Here is a 23313-nt window from a genome sequence, read left to right on the forward strand (position 1 = left end):
AATTCCATTTCCCAAAAAAATATTTATTTTTTTACAATGGTTTTGAGATTAATATTTTTTTTAAACCTCGGCAGGTGAGACCTGGGCTAGGTCCTTGTGCAGGAGAGATGCAGAATTCCCTTAGGCACCTCACACACCACAACAAACAAAGGGTCCTTTGGGGGGAACAACCCAAGACTGGATGGGTCCAAATCTAGGTACCCACAGGAGCCACGGTGCCTGCACTGACGCAAAAACCTTCCAGCAGGACCTCCAGGAGTGGAGAGTCGCTGCATGGCAAGGGTATGGAGACATCAAGCCTTCTGTGAATGGAGTCAGCACACCCTTCCCTTCTTCTCTCAGATTAGCCTATCCTGAGCAGCTTGAATGTGGGGCTTGTGATCTGGATCTAGACCTCAGTATTCAGGAGCTACGGAATGGACCTTTGTGATTTGCAGGATACAGTGTAAGCTGTGGACTCCTGCATCCCAGCTCTAAGGCAGCAAAAGCCTGGATGTCTCTCTCAGATCCCCTTCTTGGTGAACTTTATTTTTTTAAGAAAACTTGTTTGTTCCTTCATAAAGAAATCCTGATTCTTCAGGACAGAGGGAGGGCTGGGGTCCCAGGATAGCTGGAGCCGGAACAGAAAGGATTGTCCAGCCTCCCTTCCCCCTTTCCAGCACGCTCATCCCGCTCTCCTGCTTCCCATTCTCAGCTATCCCCTGCCTCCAAACACAGTGCAGTTTCTCCATTCAGTGCCCCTCCACCAAAAGTCCAGCCATTCTGAAGAGTGTGGTCTTCACATCACCAAAGTGACTCTCAGAGAGAAGTACATGGAGCCACCAAGACAGAGAAATGTTCCAAAAGGGATCCCCAAAGTGGGTGATATGTCCTGAGCTGCAGGGTTAGAAGCCCAGGCCTCGGTGTGCTCAGGTCTCTGGCCCCCTTGTTCCCTTCATGTTACTCTGGGAGCCGGAGAGTAGGTGGTAACTGTTTCTCTCTCAGCTTTGGGTAGGGCTGGGTGCCTTTCAGCTGCACTTGCAGGATTTCACCACCATGTTGGAGAGCTGCTCCACTTTGGGGGTCCTCCCAACATAGTACAGGATGGTGAGGGGCTCCAGATCCTGGGGGACACAGCAGGGCGAGGCAGACGCCTCTGGATTCAGCGTGTGATACAGGCCCAGCACCTGCAGAAACAAAACACATGTAGGAACTATGTTGGAGATGCCTGAGGCTACTAGGGCTGCCATGTGATGCTTTTCCACTCCAGTGGGATCAGCAGAGCTGGTCTCCAGGCATTTATATCACTCAACACTATAGTACTTGACTGACTGGCAGGGACACTCTCCAGTAGGTTTACCCCAAAATAGGGCCATCTTTGAAAGTTTCTAATCTGCCCAGCCTTGAATGAGCCTTTATTATTTACTGCCAAGTCCATTTGCTCTGATAATCGAAGCGAGTGATCTATGGAGCGTAAATGCAGCCTGAATAACAACTAACCCCTCTTAGCTGGGCATTGGCATGGCTGCTGGTGTCAAAATTTATTCTTTTAACAAAGCAGGGTGTAACTAGCCTGGGGCCATGTTGTGCTGAGCTCCATAAAAAGCAGCTGAAAAAATCAGTGTTGTTGATTTCAGCCAACTTCTCCAGATAGTACTGGATTTAATCCAGCCTTCTCAAGTATCCATGGTTCCCTCCCAGCTTTGAACCATCTGATGAGCTCGCTCCACTCCATCCTCCAAGTCATTACAATATAGTATTGGAGCCAGAACAGAGCCCTGTGGGATCCCACTGGATTCCTCCTCCCAGCTGGCCCTGAACCACTGATGATTATACTCTCTAGTCACGTAACTCTCTTATAGCAGTAGCCATGTTTCTCCTCAAAGGTAGCTGCATTTCAGTGGTGGGTGACATCTACATTTACAAGGTGAAAATCTGCTCTCACCTGCCCTAGTCCGGTCCCATTGACTGCACTGGAGTTGGCCCTATTTTAAATGAAAGGAAAGTTTGGCCCATGGTCTAAGTCGGGGTGGGCAAACTACAACCAGGGGCCACATCAGACATTTTAATCTGGCCCTCGAGCTCCCACCGGGGAGCAGGATCCGGGGCTTTCCCCACTCTGGCACTCCAGCCGGGGAGCAGTATTGGGGGTTTGCCCCACTCCACACATGTCGTGGCTCTGCACGGGTCCCAGAAGCAGCGGCATGTCCCCACTCTGGCTCCTAGGCGTAGGGACAGCCAGAGGGCTCCTCACACTGCCCCCGCCCCAAGTGCGGCCCCCGCAGCTCCCATTGGCTGGGAACCGCAGCCAATGGGAGCTGCAGGGGTGGCACCTGCAGATGGGGCAGCATGCAAAGCCACCTGGCCATACCTCCGGGTAGGAGCCAGAGGGGGGACATGCCGCTGCTTCTGGGGGCTGCTTGAGGTAAGCACTGCCCAGAGCCTGCACCCCTGACCCCCTCCTGTGCCCCTGCCCCAGACTTGAACCTTCTCCCACCCTCCAAACCCCTCATTCCCAGCCCCACCCCAGAGCCCACACACCCAGCTGGAGCCTGCACCCCAACCCCCTGCCCCAGCCAGGAGTCCCCTCCCACACCCTGAACTCCTCATTTCTGGCCCCACCTGAGACCCCACTCCCACACCCAACCCCCAATTTCATAAGCATTCATGGCCTGCCATACAATTTCCATACCCAGATGAGGCCCTCAGGCCAAAAAGTTTGTCCATCCCTGGTCTAAGTGCTTTGTGATCCTTGGAATTGTACAGTGCTATGGAAACATCCTTTTTTATTATATAGATCCATCTAATCCCCATTTCTTTATCTTCCCTCTGGGACATCCCCCTCACTGAAATGCTGCACACCCCCTAAGACAGAAGTGAAGTTGGTTCAAAGTGATTATTTGTGAGGAATCTTCTGTTTCTCACAGTATTTGCCCCTAGGCACTTCTGACAAACTGCCTTACTAGCTCACCGTTCTAACAACTGACCAAGGTTTTGTCATTAATCTTGTTGCTCACTAATTTCCTGCTTTTTCCTTGTTCCTTCGAAAACAGGAACCAGCCCAAATTCCCCTTACATTTACACTGATTCAGCCCCACTGACTTCCAGAAAACCACCTAACAGAATGTGCCCCTCTCCACACACACTTGCCCTTTTCCTGTGCCCTGGGAAGTAGATCTCATCCCCATGGAGCCATTGGTCCCACCCTCCCTTTACCCTGCTTCCAGCATTTATTCTTTAGTCATTTCCTTGGTTCCAGTACTCCCACTGCTGCTAGCCCTTTAGCTCAGTCAGGCCTTGCTGATGTGCATATGCTCAAGTCAGCAAGAAAGTTTTAACCTGCTTCCTGAGATCCCTTCCTTACCTACTTAGCTATCATTGCATTGAGTATCCTGTTACCATTGGCAATTTTAGTGAAGCTTGAAGCAAAGTAGCTAGTGAGCAATTCTGCCTTCTCTCTGTCCTGCTGCCATCTCCCCTTCCGGGGGGGGGGGGGGGGATATAGTCCTATCTACACACAAAATCACTTAACCCAACACTGGGGTATTAGGCAGCAGCTGTTTACAAGTGCCCAGCAGTGTTCGGTGACAGTTTACAACAGAAAGTGCAGAAGAATCCTATATCCAGTGGAAACTGCAGGAGGAGTTTAGGAAGAAGAATATAATTATTGGAGTTGAAACTTGACCGGAGCATTTGGATTAATATCTCATCCATTACACACAACCCCCCTCCCCCCGCTGCCACCAAAAAGAAGTACCCGGGGATCTTTAATGATCACAGGTGGTCAGCACGGCTGTTTAAAATCTCATTTGATAGGCAGCCGCACAAAGCTCCTGAGCATTGGGCTGAGGCATGGGCTCAGTACCTACTCCAAAGGTAGCGTGCCCCCAACTGAACCACCCCCACCATTGCCTGCAGCACCCCGAGGTTTCCTGGCACTGGCCTAGCTTGCCCCTACTTCACTTGAAATAGATCAGCCCCAAGGGGGTTATAGCTGCAAGCCACAAGCAGCCACCGCCATTAGAAGCCCCTGTCAGTATCAAATGCCTGTCGTACCGTGCTGTGGGTTGTGTCTGCGCTGCGGAGGTATGGGCAAGGGCCTGAGCAGAAGTTGGCGAAGTAACCCTTGGGCTCATGGACCCATTTCCAACCCAGGTCCTGTCGGAAGTCGATGTAGAGAGGACGCACACAGCAGTTCTCCTCCAAGTTCCTGACACAAAACATTGGCACAAAGTGAATTCAAGGACATAGGAAAGATGGGAGCTTCTGCCCCTCCCCCACGTGGCTCAAGGGCTTCATGCCCCATTGAAGGATACAGTCTTTTAATTGGAAGGAGCTATTATCTCCAATGCCTGGTCTGACTGCGTGACTAGGCCCGATGCTACTCTGGGAGAAACATAGTTTTGGGTGACCAGGCTGCATGGCTACTACAAACAGAGCTGGGAGTACCAAGAGAGAGGGAGGTCTGCAAATATGGCAGTGCTCAACTTCTACCACCAGGGGACACCCCCATCAAGATGTGGGGAAGGGAGAGGGAAAGAACCTGGATACATATGAAAATTCCTTTTAAAAGCAGAAGTGGAACATCAGAAACAAATCATAATGGCCAAGCGTGGGCACACCATGTTCAGCAACTCCCAAAATATCCATCAAAAGACCCAGCCTTGGTTGGATGACATGGCAAGTTCCAGCTCACACTGATAGTTCAAATGTGTCCTGCAGGAGGCAGTTCAAGTCCCCATAGGTCACACTCGCTGGCTAGCTGCTCAGCGGCAATAGTGGGGCTGTTTTTCCAATCTGTGTCAGTTTCTCCTAGGACTCCAGACACCACTGAGCTCTTGTCCTGGGATGAAGAAGCAGCATCCTGAGCTGGCCCAGCACAGCTCTGCCTTTAAAAGCGCCCTGGGGAGTGCACTGATTCACAAACATCTCAGAGGACCCTGCTTATCCCAGCAGTTTCCAATGGGCTGGAAGCTTCCAGGTGTTTCCATGTCACCTGGCAAAAAAACAGCAGCTATCCCAGAACTGGTGATCCTGCTGCTGCTTGACTGAGGGGGAAGGATAACGCCAGGGGTAGGTGGGGTCCTTGCTTACCGGAAGCAGTAATTGGTGTCTAGAGCTCGTTTCTTCCTGTAACCTCCCAGAGCTGGACTCTCAAGCCGATGTGGGGGTAACATCATCAAAATCAGGTGGGGGTTGTGAAGGTCCTTCTGCTTCTTCAGCCGCCCCAAGTCCCCACGCCCATGGTCATCCTCACTGTCAATGCCTGAGGACAGAAAAAGGCACCCTCCTGTAAAGGGTTTGCCTCAAAGCAGAAAGGGGACTGTATGGACCGAGGAAGGTGTGGAGAGAGACCCCAGAAGACCTTTCAGTGACCTGGGCATGACTGTGTAATGCTTTCTCCCACTCCTAACCTAGGGAGAAGGGGACTCAATCTCCCTGTTACATTCACTCCTGGACTTCTTCCCAGACTGCACCCTAACTGGACCCTCACTTGGCCAGCGTGAATTTGGTTGTCACTGGCCTGAAATAGAGGCTTGTGGGCCACTTGTTTTACTATTTACAAACTGCTGGTCAGGCTGTTAATCAGTCCCCCTCTCTCTTGGCTTCAGTCCCAGGACAAGCAGAAAGATGAATGGTTTAACGATGTCAGATCATTGGCACTCTGCAGAAATAGCCTCAGAAATGGAGCTGGTGGGGGCTAGTGGCTACAGCCCAAGACTCAGAGCCAAGAGATTCCTAGTTCTTAACCCAGCCAAGCCACTGTCTCTCTATGCCACCTCAGGCAGTATGTCCGATTCCTGGTGCTTCAGCCACCCTATCTGGAAACCAGAGTGAAAAACAGAATCTCACGAGAAATCTGAGAATGCAGCAGAGTCAAACTTCCCAGAGAGAGGTTACAACACACAATTACCCCTTTCTGCACACATCCATCCATACACACATATATATACACTCGTGTACTTAGCGGCACACACACTCTAAACAAAGAATTCATGCAGTGAAACAATCCACGTGTAAGCCCATATCTATAATCACTACATGTACATGGGGTTCCCTGGGTGTAAAATACTCAAACATTCAGATCAAACTGGAGAGTCAGTTCTTCTGCAGCTGCTCCATGCTCCTCTCTCCCATGAGGTTCCCCCAACCCTTGCCCCTTGTCACCTTTGAACTTGACCTCCAGCACCTCGTTAAAGTTTTCCAAGATGTCCCCATTGGGCTGAAAGGTGTGACATGGACAATGGATGCTGATCTCCAGACCCAAGTTGGACTCTGCAGAGGAAGAGGTGACTCCATGAGAAACGCAATTCTAGCTATATGAACTGTCCTTCAACTTACGAAGAGAGTCCCAGGGAGGCAAGAAACCCCATAGCTCCTAAGATCTGGGATCAGCACAAGGGCTGCTGGATGACATGGGAGGTGGGGACCAGCTATTATCTTAAAAAGGAGAATGAGAGGCTTCACTTGTACCAACAGCCATGCCCTTGTTAAAAGGAATCTTCTCCTGAGGGGAGGAGGACATTTATGGCTAGATTTTCTAAAGCACTCAGCACCTAACAGCATCTGTTTTCTTTAGTGGGTGCTATTGGAAGCTGAACCCTTCGTGTTCAAATCTGGCCCTAAGTGTCCATGTTAAGTCAGTTTTCTTCCCCATCACTGCTCCACTAACAGGCCTCCATCTACTGCTGGAGGAAGAGTCCTGAAGGCAAGTGAGTGTGACATGAATAAATGTTTCACTGGGAGCATTTTGCCCAGCCGTGATCAGTACAGCAGCTGCAGCCTCCTGTTTTTGTTGATTTTCCATCTAAGTCGCACAGATTTTCCTGAGGTAATGTATTTCTTCATATTAACGAAAACTTCCTGAGACCTACCATACTGTGTGGTCACAAGAGAGGTTCTCATGGTAGCAGGAATCTGTTGACACAAGAGTCTTACAGAAGCTCCTATTCTATGTCTTTGTATGAATGGAAATGGCTGGCTGTCTGTCTGTGGTATTTCTAAGGTACCTGTCACTTTGATATCTAAGCACCATCCACATTGTGACCACTTGCATTGCACATTATCAGCCAGCATGACTGCCCAAAACTAAGTGTGATACAGGTACTGAACTCAAGCCATTAAGGACAGAAGTTGGACTGCTTTAAAATAGGAGCCAACAAACTCATGGCTCATCCTTCCTGAGACTGGCTTCATGCCAAGTGCCTGCATTCCAGCTTTCAGTGACACCCAGGTTCCAGCTGTGAGGGTAATCAAGCTGTGACTCATGGTACCTGTGATCCAACTATGAGGGGTACTGAGAGTTATCTCGTAACTGTTTGCTGACTCTGCTGAATGACAGCAGAGGCAAAACTATTAATATGTTCTCAGCCACAGCCCTTTGTACACTGTAATACTGTGGCCTCTATCTAGCTAGATGTGTCAAACAAATGCATTAGACTAGAAGCTCTGGTATTCCCTCACCTTTACACCTGTGAGACTTTAAATAGGCAAGAGAATCAGGATTCTTGGTCCCACCACATTGTTTGCAGTTCTAAGGGAGCTCAGCCTCTTGAAGAGGAGGAAACCTAGCCACTATCATGTCCTGTAGAGAATGGGAACTCCAGGGAGGGCTAGGTAGCTAAAAGAGTATGGAGGAGGCACACCAGGGCAGCTCCTTGTGGGTAGTCTTGTCTCAAACTGGGCAGAACTGCTTTTGCTGGAACCTCACTGCCTTGGACTGAGGGAACTATCCTTTTCTAGAGGGAGATGAGGTTTTCCTCTGTACGTTATCTGAAGGAATGGCACTGGTGGCTCCCTGAGCGAATCAGACCCTCCACCCAGGCCTGTCTGAGACAGCAAGACCCCTACCTCTGCGCAGGAGCCACTCACGCACAGTCTCAGTGACATCGAAGGACAGCCACTCGGCAAAGCCCCTCGTTTGCACATTCCTGCCGCTGAGGTAGCGCTGCTTTGCTATGTGTTCGTCAGGCCGGAGGATCTGTGTTGGGAGGAGACACAAAGGGAATCAGCCAGTGCAGCATGGCTGGGGAGCAGAGACACCTCACATTCTCTATTTCCCCACCAGGGTTAGATTTGTTATGAAGTAATCCAGGAGGAGTGTGCCAGGGAGGGATACACTGGGAATGACTTCATCTTTCCTTCAGGAATACTCTGTCACAGGTGAGAGTGATACCCATTCTCTAGGCACAAACTGGAGCATTGCATGGGACCTTTACAAAGCATCTTGCTCTTAGAGGACTGGCCAAACCTTCTCCTGCTGTGTCCCAGTGGCAGGGGAGGGTTGAGGGAGTGCTAGCCTGGGCTGTAGGAGAGCTGGGTTCAATTCCTGCTCTCACCAACATCCTGTGTGACCTTGGGCATGCCTCTTAGTTTCTCTGTGCCTCAGTTACATCTGTAAAATGAGGATAATAGCTCTTACCTGCCTCACAGGGGTCTTGGGAGGATAAATACATTAAAAATTGTGAAGTTCTTAGATACTGTGGTGATGGGGGCCATGTAAGTACAATAAATAGGGGGTAACTCTGGAGAGGCATGGAACACTGGAATACTGCAGCAGATGGGAACCTTTAGGAGAGGGCACCATGCCAGGATACCCAGGGTATCTGAGAATGAGTGAGCAGGAAAAGGGGCAGCAAAGACCCAGGGGAGAAAAGGACCTAAAAAGGTCAGGCTGAGGTGGCTGCCTGCGCTGGGGGAATTAAGAGGGTTTTAGCCCCTTCTTGCCCCCTGCCTTTGCACACCCTAGTTCTGTTTAGCCCTGAGAGCCACAGCCAAGCTGCCTCCTCATCCTGCCCCCTAATGCATGGAGGTGGGGGAGAGCCACTCACCTGGAAGAGCTCGATGCGCTGCTCGCTGCGTTTGGAGCTTGGGTTGGGCATTCGCAGCACCCGGAACTCAGCCCGGAACAGATTGGTGCTGTTCTTCTCTGCTGAGGACACGTTGAAGCGGAAGACATTGGAGGTGATGCTCTTGGGGCAGATGCCCAACTCATCTAGGAGACAGAGAGGGAGGCTGAGAGCCATGGGCTAGAGTAGGAGGGCCTGGGCAGAACAGCACAGCTAACCCTGTGAGCAGCAGTGGATTGGCAAGGGGCATTCTGAACAAAGCCTGCCATTTGAACTTCTGCCACGTTTACACTGCAGTCTGACTGTCCTGGCTGAAGAAAACAGATGGGGGCAAATTCTCCACCCAAGCCTGCTCTAAACCAGAGATTTTTCTGCAAAATTTTCCCACTGATGCTACCATTGTTTCATCTTAACCAGCCACGGCAATAGAGGGCCCCAGGATAGACCAGTCACCAGCATTTTTTATTCCATGTCATCTAACCCAGCTCAGGGCTGGTTTAATCAACACAGGTTTAAAATGCCAGTGGCCATGCAATCCGCATCTGCAACTAACGCTCCCACTGTTGCTGTCACCAGGGGAGTTGAACAACATTTTTCTGGAGTAGACAAGGCGTCATGTACATGAGTCCCACCCCACTAAAGGCAAGCGAATACCTCTGGATTTACATCACCACCTCTGAGCACAGGACCTGGTGCAGTTGTCTTTGAACCTTAGTTTCACAAAATTCTCTTAGAAAAAACTATTTGGATATGGCGCTGTCTCCTGGAATGAAAACTGGTCAGAGGCCACAAAGCATGAGGCAAGGAGGGGAATTTGGGGATGTTGTCTTGTAGGTACTGGGCCTTAATGCCAAGTCCTAATCTTCACTGATGGACTGGCTGAAGGACTGACATTGGATACTAGCCGCAAACACCAGCAAGGACAAAGAAATAATCCCAAGGGACCTAGAGAGATTAGACCAATGGACTGGGGCAGAGATTAGACCAATAACAGAATGGGGCAGCCTGCTGGGAAAAGTACTCAGACCCCAGATACCCAACAGGAAGGGAGGGGAGGGGCCTGGAGAATGGATATGGTATGAGTCAGAAGAGAGGCCCCACAGAATGAGCCTCACCTCATCCAACATATTGTACTGCCTCTGTTCTCCCCCTCCCCTCTCCTCTGCCCTAGGCTTACAGAACTTCCCAGCCATACCTGGGAGTGCAGCTCCCTGAACTCATGCTTCACCTTCATCCTGGGTACAGAACAGCCCTCATGACTTCCACCTCTAAAGCCAGCATCACCCTGGCCCCTTCAGTCCCTGCTCCTCTTTGCCCCCGTATGCCAGTTTACTGCTAGCTGCACAGAGCATGCAGCTTCTCACGTGCTGCAGACCCAGCACAGTGAATGGGCCCTCAGTGGGGCCTTAAGCACTGCTCTATTGTGTCATTTGATGTGACATTTGTGTTGGTCTTAAGAAAAGAATTATCCCATGTTTCTGCTACAGTCCCAGCATGTGACGAACAGACAGGAGGCCCTGTTAATCCTGAAATAACACCCTGGTCTCAGACACTTCTCTTCATGGCACTATCAGCTTCCAAAGGAAACAGGGCAGCAGGCTCTGAAGAGAGGGGCTAGTGTAAAACCAGCACCTTGGAGAGGAGACAAACCTATCCACAAATGGACATAAGCTCCCACCACAAGTTCCCAGGGCCAGATTCTGCTCAGCATGCCATTGGTTAAATCCACAGTCACTCCAGTGAAGACAAAGGCCCTTCTCTTGATTTACACCCAGACTCAGAGAGCAGGAGTGCAAGAGTTCATGGGGATTCACCCCCTGGATGCTCTGACTTTCCAGCCAAGCCAAGGTGTAAGACAAAATGCTGCTCCCATTGAACTTGCTTGGGAGTTTTGCCATTGGCTTTTTTGGGACCATGGTTGGAACAACTTCCCCATCCAACAGGATTTATCTGATGCATTGCTCTCACCCAGGAGACAGATGCTTGGTGCATAATGGGTGAGTATCCCAGAAATGGCTCAGATCCCTATAGCAGCAGCAGACAGGACTGCTCACGCCCACAACTCAGCAGCAGACTGAGGACATGCCAAGCCATGCTGTGATAATGGGCAGGTAGGTTCTTGTAGCAAACCATGAGTTCTTAGTTTTCACTCCACAGAAAGGTGCTGTCTCTCAAATGACACATGAAATCAAGGCCTTGGCCCATATGCTCATTAACAGTCCCAGGGCATCCTCCTGGAAGAAGCATAACTTGGGCAATTCCACTCTGCCCCTAGGACCACTCTGTGGTTCCAGGTAGATACTGTCTTTCACTTCACTTCCTGTCCTAAACAGTTTTATAGTGTTGCTAGTCACTATTAGCCAGGTTGCACTTCCATTCCAGAGGTGTCTGCCTATCAGTGGTGGGTGAAGTGGTTCCTATATCCATGTACATGCTTTACCCTATGTGCAGTGCAGTTAAGGCTTAGTTAATTAATGTGTATAACAGACCCTGAGATCCTTGGCTAAAAAGTACTAGAGAAAGGCTATTGTTTTTATACCTTATCCCTCTCCTGCTCTCACCACATCCTCTTCTTTCTGTCTGTCTAATCTTTCTAGCCCTCATCACCTTGTTATCTGAGCACATCCCAGTATTTACTGGTAGAACTAACAATCTTTCTTTCTTTCTTTTCAGCGTGTAAGAGAAATAGCTTGTTTATAGTTGTTTCCATTTACTATGAGTGTGCTGTACAAAAAAGGCTTTGTTGAGAGAAAGCTAAGCTGATAGTTCTGTATTTCATTCTGAATGTAGTCAGGTCCATGCCCAGTCTTGTCTCTTGTGGTAGACTGGGCCCAACTCCTATGAAATCTCTGTCTCCAGTACTCATTAGCCTCACCCACTGGTTGCCCATTTCATTGATCTGGTGGGATGAAGCTGTTGCTGGAGGTCCTGGTCACAGAGGAAGAGTGATCGACCTCTTAGGAAGTTAGAGCCAGTCCCACCAGAGGCGCATAGAGGGAGTTTGAATATCAGGACAGAGACTTCAAACTGGATTCTGGGCTTGATCGGACACCAGTGCAGGGATCTACCTAAGCAGACAGGTGTTTGGAACCAGCTACACCTGTTCCAGAGTCTGGTGCTTCATTTGTGGATCACGTGAGTTGAAGTAACTGAGCCTGGAGATCATGAATGCATGGATATCCCTGTGGCCAGGTCTGTGTCTGATAGGGTGGGGTGCAGGCTGATGGCCATTCATCATTGAATGGAGCAGTTTTTGCCACCATTGCATATTTGGGTGTCCAGTAGCACCAAGAAGCCCAAAAGGGCTCAGGGCTGTGGGCTGACTCAACAATCTGAAAGCAGATGCCTTCGATTGTAGAGGATGTGATACAGAAGGTAAGTTCTTCAAAGTGCTTCCTCTTCTGACCAGTGTAACCTCAGCTTTGCCTGAGTCAGTATTAGCCAGCTGCTCTGATCCAAGTGCTAATTTGAGGAAGGCCCTGAATGAGATGGTGCTGTTTGTTTGATACAAAGGAGAGATGGAGCTGGGTATTGTCTGATGGCACTTCTGCCCATGTTGTCTCAGCAGCTCCGCCAATGGCTCATATAGATGTTGAATAATATGAGGGAGAGGATTGAGATGTGTGGGTCTCTGCAGTTGAGGGCTTTGGACGTGGAGGGACAATTGGCCAAAGGACCCAGTGGGTTTGGTATAACTGCACCCCTCTCCCAAGATGGCCTCTGTTTTGTGACATGAGGCCAAGCAAGGTCACTCGCTGGCAGATATGAGTCCTCCTCTCTGAGACCATCCAGTCAGCACTCAGAACGTAGCTGGGGCTGAGTCACCTGAATCTCAGGAGACCCTGGATTCCTGGAGTAGAGGGACTTCGAGGGGCAGAAGGGGATTATTCTGATTATTCTTTTAAGGTTGGTTCTTGTAGGTTTTTATCTCCAGATTTATGTGCTTTGGAGAGACAATGGCATCCTTCTCTTCTTTAATGAATCTCAGCTCTCTCACCATCCCCGCTCTAATATTGCAGAGCCTCCAGATACACCCATGAATTGCGAGTGTGGCAGCAGGGTATTTGACTATCTTTGGCTGCTGCTCCCTCACCCCATATTCCCTGTGGCCCCCTCTCTTCTTTGTCCCCTTGAAATCCCATCTGTGCAGTACAGTGCAGGGCAGATATCAGTAGCCTACATGCTGAATCCAGCCGCCTGTGTATGTGAAGGGAAACACAGAAGGCTTCATGGCTTCAACCTCTCTCTCTCTCCTACTTTCCCCAGGTAACTGGTGGTCTCTCTGGTTGTCTCTCTCTGCTGGTCTCCAGAACAGGCTGCTTGCCTTGGGTGTGAGAAGTGGGTGACTCACACTTGCTTATTAATTGTGGCATATGGCTCTGAGCGCGGGTTGGGCTCTGACAATGGGATAATGGCGGTTTGGGGCTCCCTACAGCAGTGGTTTTCAAACTTTATTTCTGGCGACCCAGTTGAAGAAAATTGTTGATGCCCGTGACCCAACAGAGCTGGGGATGAGAGGTTTGGGGTGTGGGAGGGGCTCAGGGCTGGGGCAGAAGGTTGGGGTGCAGGGATGAGGGCTGTAGGGTGGGGCCGGGAATGAGGGGTTCAGGGTGCAGGAGGGGGTTAGGGCTCTGGGCTAGGGGTGCAGGTTCTGAGGTGTGGCCGGGGATGAGGGGTTTGGTGTGCAGGAAGAGGCTCCGGGTTTGAGGGGGCTCAGGGCTGGGGGAGGGGATTGGGGTGCAAGATTGGGGCGTGGGCTTGCCTTGGGCAGCTCCTGGTCAGCAGCACAGCGGGGGTGCTAAGGCATGCTTCCTGCCTGTTCTGGCACCGCGGACCATGCTGCACCCCGGAAGCAGCCAGCAGAAGGTCCGGCTCCTAGGTGGAGGTGCGCAAGTGCTTGGGGCAGGGGCCCCGTGGCCCCCCCACCTCGGAGCCGAACCTGCTGTTGGCCGCTTCCAGGGCGCAGCGCGGTGTCAGAACTGGTAGGGAGTAGCCTGCCTTAGCCAGGCAGCACTGCCAATGGGACTTTTAATGGCCCGGTCGGTGGTTCTGACCAAAGCTGTTGTGACCCAGTGCCTTACATTCCGCGCCCCACAGTTTGAAAACCACTGCCCTACAGGCTGCTTGGTGTGGACAGCACAAGTGGGCAGGGCTGGGGAGAGGACTGTAGTGGCACCACTGTCCCTTTAGAAATAAATTAGGAGACTCTTTTAAGCCAGTGGTGTTCAGCTCCTCCCCCGCATACTGCTTGCAAGGCTGGGGATGGGATGGGAACAGGGACGGCCGTTCACCCAAACACAAACAGCCTGTGTTTTGGAGGGTTTGCTGACGACCTTGGACAGAGCACTCTGCTCTCTAGGGAAGTGAGACATTCCTTGAGCAATGGCCACCTTCCCCTGCTGTGCTTTAGTGCCCTGGGTAGCACAGCAGAAAGAGCATTCCCTCTAGTGACCGAACAGCTCTGATCATGGATGGGGGTCAGGTGCCTGCTTTTCTAATATAACCAGGTTCGCCCTGCTGCAAGCTCACTCCTCAGCTTTCCCCATTGTCAAGTTGGTGTCCTGGAGAAGGATGAGGTCTCCAACCCAGTGAGTTGTTCAGCTGAAGGTTTGGAGTTAGGAAAGTTTTGAGCATGACTACGTGTGCATGTGTGAGACTCCCCTGTATCAGCCCCTAAGATCCTTCACAGGAATAAGACTGGCTTATGGCTCAGAATTTGCTCTAAGATCACCACCTGAGGATGACAGCATCAGGGGACAGTTAAACATTAGCCACTTTTGAAGACATAGGGCCAAATTCAACCCTGTTGTAAGTGAATTAAACTCCACTGACTTCAGTGGGGATGTGGCTGCTTACACAGGACTAAATTTGACACAATGTCTCCCATGGCAACTCAGTTCCCAAGATGTCTCTCCCCAGGACACACACTGGCCAGTCCCGGGAATTCAGTTCAAATAGCACTTTGAACCCAGTGTTCAGTCATATACTGGGCATTCTGGATGGGAAAGGTTAAATAATTTTAGTGCTAATCAAAATAAGAGACCAGCAGAATAAGAGACCTGGTAGTGATGGGTGACTTTAACTACCCAGACATCTCTTGGAAGAGTAATATGGCAAAACACAAAATTTCCAATAAGTTCTCTGAATGTATTAGTGATTGCACACTGCAAACTATCTTGATTCAAAGGAAAGATAGGAAGAATAGTAAGAGGCCAATACGGATCCATCAGGAGCTATTTAATGACCTGAAAATCAAAAAGGAATCCTACAAAAAGTGGAAAAATGGATGGATTGCTAAGACAGAGTATAAAAGAATAGCACAAGCATGTAGGGACAAAAATCAGAAAGGCTAAGGCACAAAATGAGTTACACCTAGCAAGGGCCATAAAAGGAAATAAGATGAGGCTCTTTGAATGCAGTAGGAGCAAGAAAAACAAAGGAAAGTGTAGGTTCTCTGTTTAAAGGGGAAGGAAGACTAATAATTGATGACGACATCAAGAGGGCTGAGGTGTTTGTCTATTTTGCTTCAGTCTCCACTAAAAAGGTTAAAGGTGACCAGGTACTTAATGCAATTAATATTAACAACAAGGGGGAAAAATATGTTAAGAAATAGGGAAAGCACAGGTTAAAGAATATTTAGATAAGTTAGATGTGTTAAAGTGGGCAGGGCCTGATGAAATTCACCCTAGGGTACTTAAAGACACAGGTGCCAACTTTCGTCGCCAGTGGGTGCTCGTGCCCCCCCACTCCTGGCCCCACCCCTGCCCCACTCCACCCTCTCCCTGCCCCTATTGGACCCCTCCCCAAGTCCCCACCCCAGCCCCGCCTCTTCCCCGAGCACGCTGCGTTCCCCCTCCTCCCCCCTCCCTCCCAGCGCTTGCCGCGCGAAACAGCTGTGGGAGGGGGGAGAAGCAGGACGCAGCGGTGCACTCAGGGGAGGAGGCGGAGCGGAGGCAGAGGTGAGCTGGGGTGGAGGGGCAGGTCGGGGAGCTGCCGGTGGGTGCAGAGCACTCACCAATTTTTCCTCATGGGTGCTCCAGCCCCAGAGCACCCACGGAGTTGGTGCCTATGCTTAAGGAACTAGCTGAAGCAATCTCAGAACCGTTAGCAATTATCTTTCAGAACTCCTGGAGGATGGGTGAGGTCCCAGAGGACTGGAAAAAGGCAAACAGAGTACCTATCTTTAAAAGGGGGAACAAAGAGGACCCAGGGAATTATAGGCCTGTCAGCCTGACTTTAATACCTGGAAGAATACTGTCGTAAATGATTAATCAATGTATAGGTACCTAGAGGATAATAGGATTTCAAGGAATAGCCAGCATGGATTTGTCATCAAATCATGCCAAACACATCTAATTTCCTTTGACAGGGTTACTGGCCTAGTGGATGTGGGGAACCAGTAGACATGATATATCTTGATTTTAATAAGGCTTTTGATACACTCCCACATGACACGCAAACTAGGGAAATGTGGTCCAGATAAAATTACTATAAGGTGGGTGCACAACTGGTTGAAAGACTGTACTCAAAAAGCAGTTATTAATGGTTCACTGTCAGACTGGGAGAACAAATCTAGTGAAGTCCCACAGGGGTCAGTCCCAGGTCTGGTACTATTCAATATTTTCATGAATGACTTGGATGATGAAGTGAAGAGTATACTTATAAAATATGCAGGTGACACCAAGTTGGGTGGGGTTGCAAGCACTTTGGAGGACAGGATTAGAATTCAAAACAGCCTTGACAAATTGAAGAATTGATCTGAAATCAACAAGATTAAATGCAATAAAAATAACTACAAAGTACTACACTTAGGAAGGAAAAATTAAATGCACAGCTATAAAATGGGCATAACTGGCTAGATGACTGTACTGCTGACAAGGATCTGGGAATGTATCTCAAATGGAATATGAGTCAACAATGTGATACAGTTGTGAAAAAGCCTAATATCTTCTGGGGTGTATTAACAGGAGTGTCATATGTAAAACACGGAAGGTAATTGTCCCACTCTACTTGGCACTGGCTCAGCTGGAGTTCTGTGTCCAATTCTGGGTGCCACTCTTTAGGAAAGATACGGACAAACTGCAGAGTGTCCAGAGGAGAGTAACAAAAATTATAAGAGGTTTAGAAAACCTGACCTACGAGGAAAGGTTGAAAGAACTGGACATGTTTAGTCTTGAGAAAAGAAGACTGAGGTGGGGCCTGATAACAGCCTGCAAATAGGTTAAGGGCTGTTATAAAGAGTAGGGGAATCAATTGTTTTCCATGTCCACTGAAGATAGGACAAAAAGTAATGGACTTAATCTGAAGCAAGGGAGATTTAGGTTAGATAGTTGTAGTTAAACTCTGGAATAGGCTTCCATGGGAGTTGTAGAATCCCCCTCATTGGAGTTTTTTAAGAACAGGTTGGACAAACACCTGTCAGGGATGGTCTAGGTTGACTTGGTCCTTCCCCAGCACAGGGGACTGGACTTGATGACCTCTTGAGGTCCCTTCCAGCCCTACATTTCTATGATTCTGTGATTTAAAAGAGTCTGCCAAATAGTGGCCCAATGATGTTGCAACTTTCCCCCTCATCCCTTTTAATGCACCTCAGTCCTGGCCTGCACCACCCCCTGCTCTTCCATTCCTGCTCTCCCCCTGCCAAGGTGTGCCAATGCACCTCAAATGCCAGCCTTCAGCCTCCTATTATCTTTACTCACATTGCTCCTGCATTTGAACAGGCTCCTTCTTTCCTGGTACCAACCATCCTCCTTCTACCCCTCCAGAGATAGCATCCCAACCCTCTCCTTTCACCTCACCTTATTCTGCTGTGCTCCACTGTGGTGCTATCTGACACCATTTTCATGTCCAAACCATATTTGTCTATAGTGTGTCTATCTGATTTTGACTGTAAGCTGATTTTAACTCAGGGCAGGGACCTGGCCTAACAACGTGTTTGCAGAGCACCATTAATGGCATTATAGTAACAGCCCTCCTTCCTGCCTTGTAGTCTTCCCTGCTCCTTGAGTCCTGGTGTCTCCTGAGAAGATAACTAATCATATAACCACATGGCATACAGTCTGCTAGAGATTAAATGAAATTAGTTGCATTACCCCATTGTATCCCTTATTCCACTTCATCATGGTAAGAGTAACGTAAATCTGGCAGTATGGCTGCAATCTGAAACTGCCACAACTGGGATGCAGCTCCTCCAGTACAACAGTGCCAGGAACCTCTGGCACCAAAACAGCATCCCCAATGCAATACTACAGCATCAGGGAACAGCCTGTATTGTGATATGACTGCATGTCCTCCCCTGTCTTCCAAAACTGGGGAATCTCCAGCACTGCCTGAATGGATTGCTCCGTGCCTACATCCACACAGCTTCTGAAACTGCAATCTGCTGAGGGTTTGTCTCTGCACAGTCTCTAGGTCTCTGTATCTGCCCCTGAATCTGGTTACTGTCTGCATCTGTGTCTGCTCAACGTCTGCTCTGCACTTGCTCAACATCTGTTTTTCAGTGTCTCCTTGGTGTCTGTGTCCCATTGGGATCTCCTCTGCATCTACATCTCCTCAGCTTCTACTTTGGAGTCTGCTCTGCACCTGTGTGACCCTCTGTTCATTATCTGTCCCCTCAGCATCCCCTCAGTTTCTGCATCTGCTCAGCATTTTCTCAACCTTTGAGTCTCCTAGGCATGTATGCAGTGTCTTGTCATTATCTGTGTCTCCTTAATCTCTGAATTTCCTCAGCATCTCCTCTGTCTCCCCTCAGTGGCTGAATCTCCTCAGCAGTTCCACCTCCCCAGTTTCTGTCTCTCCTCAGCACCTGCTTTCAGTCTCCTCAGCATCTCCTCCATGTCTGTCTGCCTTTCTCAGCACCTTTATCTTTGTCTTCTCTGCATCTGAGGACACTGCACAGAGTGAATGGGTCAAAGCCATCCCTGTTGTAACCACTGAAGCCAGCAGAGTTTTGCCACAGATGAATTTGGCCTGATGCCTGGGCCTCTGTTGTCCACATGAGAGACACTTTTAGATTTCTGTTACTAGTCCTTGTGGGTAAATTCAGCCTACAAGCCTCAAACTCTTTCCTCCTCTTCCCCCCCCCCCATCTTTTCCCTTTCCTTTCTTCTTTCGTCTCTAGTCTCCTGTGTGTGTCTCTCTCCTCCCTTCCCCTCATCTTCAGGATCTCAGTGCTCCAGACATTGGCTGGGCTTGCTATTCCCTGGCTAGAGTCTGAGCTGATGTTATTCCAAGACACTGAAAAGCCCATCCCTTGCCTGTCCTGTTGCCAATGCACAAACTCCTCCACCTGCTGCGGAGCTGCTCTCCAGCCAGCGCTTGGCCTCTTTTTTTAAAAAAAATCATGTTTTAAAAATTAATCTGTTTTTTTTTCAGACCCCTGTCTCGTCCGCGTCCCCCAGCTTCTCTCCAAACTCCCCTACACACTCTTTCCTAGACACCCCGCCCCCGGTTCTCTAATGCTCTGTCCAATGACTTGCTCCAGTCCCGCAGCACACACACTTGCTGCCCCCTATCCCGATAAGCAGTAATTTCAGAGCCCACGAGGACACCTAGTGGTAGGAAGGGGGCATGAGGCTGTTCCCAGCATTCTATCTGCCCTCAGACTCTGAGGGTTTCTGTCTGTGCAGTCTCTCAGCATTAGCCAAACTTCCTTCCCTCCTACTGCGCTTTGAAAATCTCTGCTGTAAACACGAGTCACATTTACTGAACATATATGTTCAAAGACATGCAAAAACATACGGATCTCAACTTCCCCATCTGAGCAGATACACACGCCAAGAAACACTGCACATTCCAAGGCATAAACTCTTCCCAAGCACGTACAAACACACATAGAGATGCGCACATCTCACACCCACTCAGGTATACCGCAAGACACAGAAACAAACATCTCATATATCACTCCATCTTCACACAGGCCTGAAACACACAAGTACTCATCTCACTGGTAAGAAATGTAGATACCTATTTCAGACACACACACTGGTACTCACACATATATGTACACACACCTACTTGCACAAATGCACGTGTGCACACACAGATACAACATACATGCACATATATGCAGATGCAGACTGACAATGTATCATATAGGGTGGGTACACACACGCACAAATAGGCCTGTACACACATATTCACCTTTGTACAGACATCTGCGTGACCATATGTACATGCATACACACCCACACCTATGCATTGTCAAACACATTTTGCAGCCAATGTGGTGTGGCTTAATCACCTGAAAAAAGCAACAAAAAAGGAGTTTGCTATGACTGTCACTTTTCTCTTTGCTAGAGGTGGTTCAGGCCAAAGTAGAAGTGGCCACAATTATCCAGAAACCTGCCGCCTAGCTTTGAATGACCACCAGGGTCCGTGAATGCCCCCCACCAGGAAACTTCGTCCCTTCCCGATGGAAGTCCTGAGTATTCTTCCTGCTTTCCCCCTCCTCTGTCCCATCCCGAAGGCTTCGGAGTCCTTTCCTTCTTCCCCTTACTCCCTCCGCCCTTTTCCTCCCGTGCCTGGAAAGCCCCTAAGCAGCCTTGCCTCTCAGCTTCATGCAGTGTGTGTCTGCTGCCCAGCCTTGGGTTCCTCCCAGGATGATGCCCTGAAAGCCAGGCACAGGAGCAGAGAATTACAGGGAACTTACTGTGCTCGGGGAGACCCTGGATCATGTCAAATTTGTGGATCTCCTTGGCGTAGTATGCGGACTCTAAACTGTCCTGAGCGCAGCTCTCCTCCTCCATCTCCTCCAGCAGCTCCCGGGTGCTGTTATACAGGGCCAGGATCTGGTAGGGCACATGAGCTGGTCCCACCGTCTCGGGGGGGCTCGTGAGCCTCAATTTGCTCAGGATCTGTCCCCTAATGGCCTCCACCCTCTTCTTCTTGATGTGGTCAAGGTCTAGGGTAGTGCAAGAGGAGAGCGAAAGGCTGACAGTGGCAAAGCTCAGCAGGCAGAGGACCACCAGAGCCCGTTGCAAGTGCATCTTCATGTGCGAGAGTAAAGAGGGGGCCACAACGGAGAGAGACCCCAGAGGAAGCGCAAGTGGGCTAGGGAGACCAGGCAGGGCTCTCGGTGCAGCCTCCCCAGATCCTGCAGACTGAGGCTTGGCAAGAAGGTGCATGAACTCACTGCGCTGTGAGAGATTCAGGACTTCCAGGAAGCGCTGGCAACACTTAGGAAGGAGAAACAGGCTCTGTGCCTCGGCGAGCCGGGATCCTTCTCCATGTGTCCAAGCAGGACCCGCTGAGCCAGGGCTCCAGGCAGACCAGGGCAGGGGAGGGGGCCTCCGCACGAAGCGCACTGCCAGGAACAGCAGCGACGTCGAAGCTCGACTGTGCCGTGGGGCAGCCTGGCAGCTCCAGAGGCAGGTCCCCTGGACCAGCGAACTGCGGCGCACGTGTCAGGCGGGCAGGGCAGGGCAGCCCCCCGGGGCCGGGCAGGCGCGGGCTCGGCACTTGTTGCGGGCATGCACCATCCACGCGCTCCCCTTAGCTCACATCCCCTGGGGGGGGGCAGGGGGGGGTTGGTCATTCGCTGCCGCTTGGCTCCATTGGCTGCTGACTCGGGACTGCGCGCAATTAAGCGACGGCCGGGCTGCACATCCCTCTGGCGCCTCCGCGGGGATCCAGGTAGGAGCGTGGGGCAGCCCTGCCCTGCCCCTCGCCCCGCTCCTAGGGGGTCTGCTGGCGGTATCCCCCAGCGCGCAGCCGGAGCCCTGTGCTCTCCGTGTCCCTTTCTCTCGCGCTCTCCGGCCCCGGGGCCCCCCTCGCTCCCTCACACACACTGACTCTCTATTCCTCTCGGCTGAAATTTTATACCTCCCTCCCATGACGTCTGCGGGCCTGCAGAGGGGCGGGGGAGGGACCTGCCAGCCCAGCCTTCAGCTTCAAACCGGGTTGAATGCGTCCCGCAGGCGCGGGGGAAGCAGAGCGCGCGGGAAGGACGCTGCGGGCTCCCCTGCTCTCCGGGCTGTCTGGCGTGGGGCCTGTTCCCCACCCTGCCTTTGCCCCCAGACACAGTCTCCCCTCAGTCCCGCTCGCTCCCCCCCTTCTCCTGCCAGCGCCCACTTCTTCCTCCCCAGCCCCTGATCGCGTTGTTCCCGGTGAGCAGGGGTGTGGCAGCGGAGCAGCGCCACCCTTGGACCTGGCCCTCCCTTCTCATTCCCTTGGGGTGACCCTGGAGGGAGGGAAGCCACCGCCCAAGCCGGACTGGCAGATCCCGAAATGGGACGTTGGCTCATTCCTGGGCCTATAAGAAGAAGTCCCTTGTGCCCGAGGGGCGGGGGAGGGGGTGGTCAGCGCCCCGGGCCCCGCACTGCTTTAATCGTGGTCGGGGCAGCTTCGCGGACAAGCCTGGTACGCGCTCCCGGGGCTGGGTGGGGGTTTCGGGAAGGCCAATGGCGCTCTCTGGTGGCGAGCACATGCCGGCGGCGCGGCTCCTAGGCAACCCGCTCACCCCCGCCGTTCCCAGACTGGGTTCCTTGCAGCCCTCGCTGGTGGTCCGCAGAGAGCTGGCGGGTGACTTGGTGCTGGCGCCTCCGCCGATTTCCAGCTGCTAAATTGCATTAAAAGAAGCTAAAAATACATGACATACTTTGCTGATGTGCTTTTTTCCATGTGAGCAATTGCTGGAGTTGCTGTAGAGATGGGATACAACGGGGGAAGGGAAGGGACACGAGGGACGACGGGTGGTGGTGGAGGTGAGGGATGACAGGGCTGGGCAGGTAATGGCAAATGGAAAGGGAGGTGGATCCAGGAGAGGGCAGCAGGGTCTGGGAGAGGGGGAGATAGGAGGAGGATCCAGGCAATGGTGAATGGATGGGGAAGGGGGGCTGTCAGATATGGTTCCTGGCTGTGGGTAGGCTGGATCAAATCTTATGACCTAGATTCAGAAGGCCTGGACAAGTAGAGGTGCTATCTATTCTAAGTGCCTACATGGCCCCTCTCACCATAGTGTCTGAGCACTGCACAGTCTTTCATGTTTTTATTGTGTGAAGGAGGGAAGTATCATTATTGCCATTTTCTGGAAGGGGAACTGAAGCACAGAGAGCCTTTGGGTATGTCTACACTGCAAAATAATCCCCACAGCAGCAAGTCTCAGGGCCCTGGTCAACTGACTTGGGTTTGCCCTCTGGGGCTAAAAATAGCAGGGTGGACATTTCCACTGGAGCTAAAGTCCTGGCTCTGATACCCTCCGCCCTCCTCAGGTTTCAGAGCCCAGGCTCCAGCCCAAGCAGCAATCTCTACACTGCTATTTTTAGCCCCATAGCACCAGCCCCCACAACCCCAAGTCAGTTGACCTGGGCTCTGAGACTCGCTGCTGCAGGGTTTTTTTTTTTTTGGGGGGGGGGGGTTGGTTGGTTATGGGGTTGGTTTTTGTTTTTTGTTTTTGTTTGTTTTGCAGTGTAGATATACCCTAAGTGGCTTGTCCAAGATCACACAGGAAGTTTGTGGCACAGCAGGGCATTTACTCAAGTCTCCC

The 23313-nt window shown here is 50.9% G+C and overlaps 1 protein-coding gene across 2 annotated transcripts; it reads right to left on the reverse strand.

Moving 5' to 3' along the window:
* Nucleotides 1–2: 2 nt before the first annotated feature.
* TGFB3 (transforming growth factor beta 3) lies at nucleotides 3–21668 on the reverse strand. 2 transcript variants are annotated; one of them, XM_048855574.2, is made up of 7 exons: nucleotides 20479–21659; nucleotides 8811–8974; nucleotides 7831–7960; nucleotides 6148–6255; nucleotides 5074–5245; nucleotides 4036–4189; nucleotides 3–1166 (listed from the first exon to the last, which is right to left on the reverse strand). In XM_048855574.2, exons 1-7 carry the CDS (start codon nucleotides 20951–20953, stop codon nucleotides 1008–1010), a joined length of 1362 nt encoding a protein of 453 aa, XP_048711531.1. In that variant the 5' UTR covers nucleotides 20954–21659; the 3' UTR covers nucleotides 3–1007. The 2 variants fall into 2 exon arrangements, with proteins under 2 accessions (XP_048711531.1, XP_048711532.1); XM_048855575.2 differs by lacking the exon at nucleotides 6148–6255 and having other exon boundaries at nucleotides 20479–21668.
* Between the last annotated feature and the right edge of the window lie 1645 nt (nucleotides 21669–23313).

This window comes from Caretta caretta, chromosome 6, assembly GCF_965140235.1.
Source record: "Caretta caretta isolate rCarCar2 chromosome 6, rCarCar1.hap1, whole genome shotgun sequence".
Classification (NCBI taxonomy): domain Eukaryota; kingdom Metazoa; phylum Chordata; order Testudines; family Cheloniidae; genus Caretta; species Caretta caretta.

Bases quoted from the DNA above. Each gene is read 5' to 3' on its own strand.
- TGFB3 (XM_048855574.2), bottom strand. From the start codon at position 20,953: ATGCACCTTCTTGCCAAGCCTCAGTCTGCAGGATCTGGGGAGGCTGCA. The intron at 6,256-7,830 runs GTAGGGGTCTTG...CTTCCTCTGCAG, and splicing joins TGAGTGGCTCCTGCGCAGAG to AGTCCAACTTGGGTCTGGAG. The intron at 5,246-6,147 runs GTGACAAGGGGC...TTCTGTCCTCAG, and splicing joins GCTGGAGGTCAAGTTCAAAG to GCATTGACAGTGAGGATGAC.